The 4,755-nt window shown below is 38.0% G+C and overlaps 1 protein-coding gene across 2 annotated transcripts in view; it reads left to right on the top strand.

Moving 5' to 3' along the window:
* LOC106872851 (solute carrier organic anion transporter family member 1C1) overlaps positions 1-4,755 on the top strand; it is a 45,968-nt gene that overhangs the window by 11,744 nt on the left and 29,469 nt on the right. For both annotated transcript variants that reach the window (XM_014919985.2, XM_014919986.1), the window contains 2 exons: positions 1,901-1,987; positions 3,625-3,798. In XM_014919985.2, coding sequence (XP_014775471.1) covers positions 1,901-1,987; positions 3,625-3,798 — 261 coding nt within the window. The remainder of the gene's footprint in view (positions 1-1,900; positions 1,988-3,624; positions 3,799-4,755) is intronic.

The raw sequence follows: 4,755 nt of genomic DNA, 5'->3' as shown, positions 1-4,755 counted from the left end.
GTGTGTGTGTGTGTGTGTGTGTGTGTGAAGGTGCATGGCTTAGTGGTTCGGGTATTCAGCTCGCGATCATAAGGTCGTGAGTTCAATTCCCGGCGACGCATTTTGTCCTTGAGCAAGACACTTTATTTCACGTTGCTCCAGTCCACTCGTCTGGCAAAAATGAGTAGTTCCTGTATTTCAAAGGGCCGCCCTTGTGTCACGCTGCATAACCCTGAGAACTACACAAAGTGTACACGTGTCTGTGGAGTGCTCAGCCACTTGCACGTTAATTTCACAAGCAAGCTGTTCCGTTGATCACATCTGCTGGGATCCTCATCGTCGTAACCGACGGAGTGCTCATATATACGTAGCGGCGGAGCTGGCAGAGACGTTTGCACGCCGGGCGAAATCTTTACCGGTATTTTGTCTGCCGTTACGTTCTGAGTTCAAATTCCGCCGAAGTCGACTCTGCCTTTCATCCTTTTGGGGTCGATTAAATAAGTACCAGTTTCGCACTGAGGTCGATGTAATCGACTTAATCCCTTTGTCTGTCTTTGTTTGTCCCCTCTATGTTTAGCCCCCGGTGGGCAATAAAGAAATAAATATATGTATATAGATAAATAGAGAGAGAGAGGGGGTAGAGAAAGATGGAGAGAGGAAGAGAGACTGAGAGAGATAGATAGATCTTCATCGTTTCGGCGATTTCATTCAGTTATTAAATCAAATGTATTACCTGTTCATTGAATGAACCTGTAAATGGGTGGCTGAGTATTCCTCATACACATGTACTTTCAATGCAATACTTTGGAAGAATTGCGTGACAGTGTATAAGGCTGCGTCTTTTTCAATTAGTCACAGTCCAAGCGACGGAGGCGTCTATAGAGCGATTGTCTGCTAAAATGAGAACGTATTTCAGAAGAAAATTGGATTGTGTGAAAACCATTATTTTCTTTTACCCAAACAGCTTCTACAACATAATTTCAATGACATAATTTCATCCGGGATTCGAAATTCCATTCCACAATTGTTATCTTGTTCTATAACCCGGCTTAATGACTATTTTTGTAATCACTTTCTGATGTGGATACCGTTTAGGTCAAATCTGACTTTTTAACCCAGGAAATAATCGGGTCTTATGTTTATGTTAGATAACAATATTATTTTTATTAACCCTTTGGACTGATGGATTAGCCTAGTCTTTAGAGTATCGTCTAAATGCCTCCTTACAAGTCTTTATCTTCTCAGTTCAAATCCCGCCGAGATTCGCTGTGCTCTTCATTCTCTTAGGGCTTATAAATTAAAATAAAATAACGGCTAGGCTTCCCTTCACACAAATATCTCCAGTCATATCCTGCCTGCGTGAGAACAAGAACATGTCAATTGACAGAATCATTAGAGCATCGGGCGAAATGCTTTGCTGTAATTGTTCCAGTTCTTTGGTTTCTGAATTCAAAAACCGCTGAGATCAGCATTGTTTTGCATTCCTCCTATGAAATAACTACCAGTCGAGTACTGGGTCATTGGTGTTGTCTCAACCCTCTTCCTCTCTAAAATTTCAGGTTTTCTGCCTATGTTAGGAACTTATTATGCGGGAATGGCAGAATCTTTAAAGTCCAGGAAGAAATATTTCGCTGATTTCTTCTGGCTCTTCACGGTCTACAGTCAAATCCCAATAATGATAAAAGTCAACTTTGACTTGTTTTCCTACGGGATCGATAAACATACCAATCAATACCATTCAGTAGCTCCGTTACCTTCTTTTCAAATTTCGTTGCTTTCATATTTGCCATCCATTCTTTTGTGGAATCTGTTTTATGCATTTCATTAATTACTCAACCTCCTTTCGTAAAGATGCACTTGATCAATAGAAGCTGATATTATTGCTGTGACAGATCAATCATTTCAGTTATTTCTCTTGAAGGTTTCATTGTGACTATGGGAATATTCGGACCTTCAATGGCGTTCCTGCTTGGAGGAGTTTTTAGTAGACTTCCAGTGGATTTGAAAGGTAAGTTCAAGATGACTCATGGTCGAAAATTAAAATATAACATTGTTTTCAAAAAGAACAGAGATCTACTGCACCATAGCGAACAATAAACTGAGAGAAATCAGAATTATTTTAGCTATTTTTTTAGCCACTTTTCTAAATGCTACTTTCCTAAAACATATAATTGTCCAACCATACCTTTTTAGTCTCTTCAATGCCCTCTCCCTTTTTAGCTTTATCAGTCAACACATCACTGAATCTCCGTCCACATCTCTGCTTTTATGAGTGATAATACGGTTAATTATACGTTAAGCAACCGTATTAAAAATTCTCATTAATTAGCTGCATAAATTAGTCAAATTAAGTAGCAGCATTAAAATCATTCATTTGAAACCAGACAAAATGCCCCGATGTAGTCTTTAAAACCTGTTAGAAATAGCAGCTAAATCTTTCTTAAATCGCTCGCCATTGTCCAAAAAAAGTGGTGAAGAGACTGGATGTCTATTGGTGAGAACCAATGAAATAACCACCACCACCACAACAACAACAACAAAACCAACGTAACAATGGGATCGCTGTCTTATTCCTGACAGTTTCTGACGGTAGACTGCCAATAGTTGCAATTAATATAAAGTGTTACTGACTATGGTAAACAAAACTGCTTTTTCTACAAGGTCTCTAATTTCGTTAGGATGGGATGGTATGGGGTGTCACTACGATGATGCGACTTCACGCACACTATTACTATAAAGTGAATAAAAAGGTTTCAGACCGTACCAAATGGTAAGTGCATAATGAGACAGTGTTGAATAGATGAGTCCTGGCTGGCCAGACATAACTCCCGTTGTCCTGACTTCATTTCACTTCTAGATCAAGGCAGACTTTCACGAGAAAATGAGAAGACACTCCCAACTCACCTTCTCTGAAATTTAATTCAAGTTAAATCCAGTGCAAATCGGCACTTACAATTTTCAAGTCATGTGATGTTAGGGAAGTGCAAAACAGCTGATAATATTTTGGACTTCAAGCTGTAATGAAGGACCTCACACAAGTTAGTACGATGAGAAATTGGAAGACGGCTGGCTCGGAACCAGTTCAGGGAAGTGGTTCAAAGTTTTCACGAATTGACATCCTAAACTACAAAAACTCCTTCAAGGGCGTGCACATCAAGGAATTATATCAGAATGGATGGTCAAAGGAAGAATAGTGTTGATTCGAAAGGATTCATCCAAGGGTACTGTGGCCTGTAACTATCGTCTGATTGCTTGTTTACATATTGATGCTGAAGCTTATAACAGGAAACGACGAAAGGCAAAGTCGACCTCGGCGGAATTTGAACTCAGAACGGAAAGACAAACGAAATACCGCTAAGTATTTCGCCCGGTGTGCTAACGTTTCTGCCAGCTCGCCGCTTTCACTTAAAAAAATATTGGCGGATAAAGTATCAGACATTGAAGTACAACACAAGACATTAACTTACAAAATCTGATATTAAAGAATAACAGTGTACTCTGAATAGACCTTAAAGTATAATACATGACATTACTGAACAAAACTAGACATTAAAGTACCATAGTGAAGTTATCAATACACAAAGACAATTCAAATATCGCCTGTTATATAACAACTAAATCATTCGAATATGTATTTCATTCCAGATATTGGTTTGACCCCCAAAGATCCCCGTTGGATTGGTGCCTGGTGGCTGGGATTCGTCGTTTTCGGCATCGGTTCCCTCATTTTCAGCATTCCCATATTCTTCTTCCCAAGAAACTTCCGAAAACAAACCATTGAATACCACGATGACAAGGGCCTGATGTGTAAAGTGAAAGGTTTGTATTGTTAGAGATCCTACAATTATTTACGACCACTTATATCTCTTGATATTAATCGTTGCTGTGAGGCACAATATTACCATATTTGAGTAAACATGAAACTTTGTGAAGGGCATTGATTTAGAAAGAAATAAAACAGTACGTTTAGAGCATTATTTGTACTCTAATTAACAAATTGCAGATGTTTTGAAAGCCACCTGGGTTGAACTTCATGATTCATTGGCTATGAAAAATAGAGAGGCCTGATACTCCACCTTAAGGGAGCCCGATACCATTGACAATGGCTCCATCTTTGTGTAGAATCATAAGGCAACGTTTTATATCCCAACGTCTATTGTACATACACAAGAGACAAACGAAGCCATAAAGAAGTTATGTTCTTACTACAACAGCCAAATCGTATGGGAAATAAGTGAAAGCGTCTTCAGGAACATGTTAACATGAGCAATATAGTTCTGAATACTCTATATGAACATGAAAGACAGGCTAATTACAAGTAGAAGACCTTTTGTCTGAGGTCTGCTTCTTTGAAGTTTGCAGGAGATCATCAAGAAAATTATATAAAATGGTTAACTTAATTAATTCCAATCAGTGTATGATAATTATAAAATCATCTCATGCTTCAAATAGTTTGTATTTTATCACAGAGGTTTGGATGAAGAATAATTATTAAATTTAGGAATATATACCTGTGTGTGTGTGTGTGTCTGTGTGTGTGTGTGTGTGCAAGTAAATATATGGATATATATATATATATATATATATATATATACAGAGAGAGAGAGAGAGACAGACAGACAGACAGAGAGTTAGATAGATAGATAGATAGATAGATAGATAGATAGACAGATAGATAGACAGACAGACAGACAGACAGACAGACACACACACACACACACATATATATATATATATATATATATATATATATATATATATATACAGAGAGAGAGA

This window comes from Octopus bimaculoides, chromosome 3, assembly GCF_001194135.2.
Source record: "Octopus bimaculoides isolate UCB-OBI-ISO-001 chromosome 3, ASM119413v2, whole genome shotgun sequence".
NCBI lineage: Eukaryota > Metazoa > Mollusca > Cephalopoda > Octopoda > Octopodidae > Octopus > Octopus bimaculoides.
Note: the sequence above shows the minus strand (reverse complement) of the source record. Positions and strands in the feature narration are given on the sequence as shown.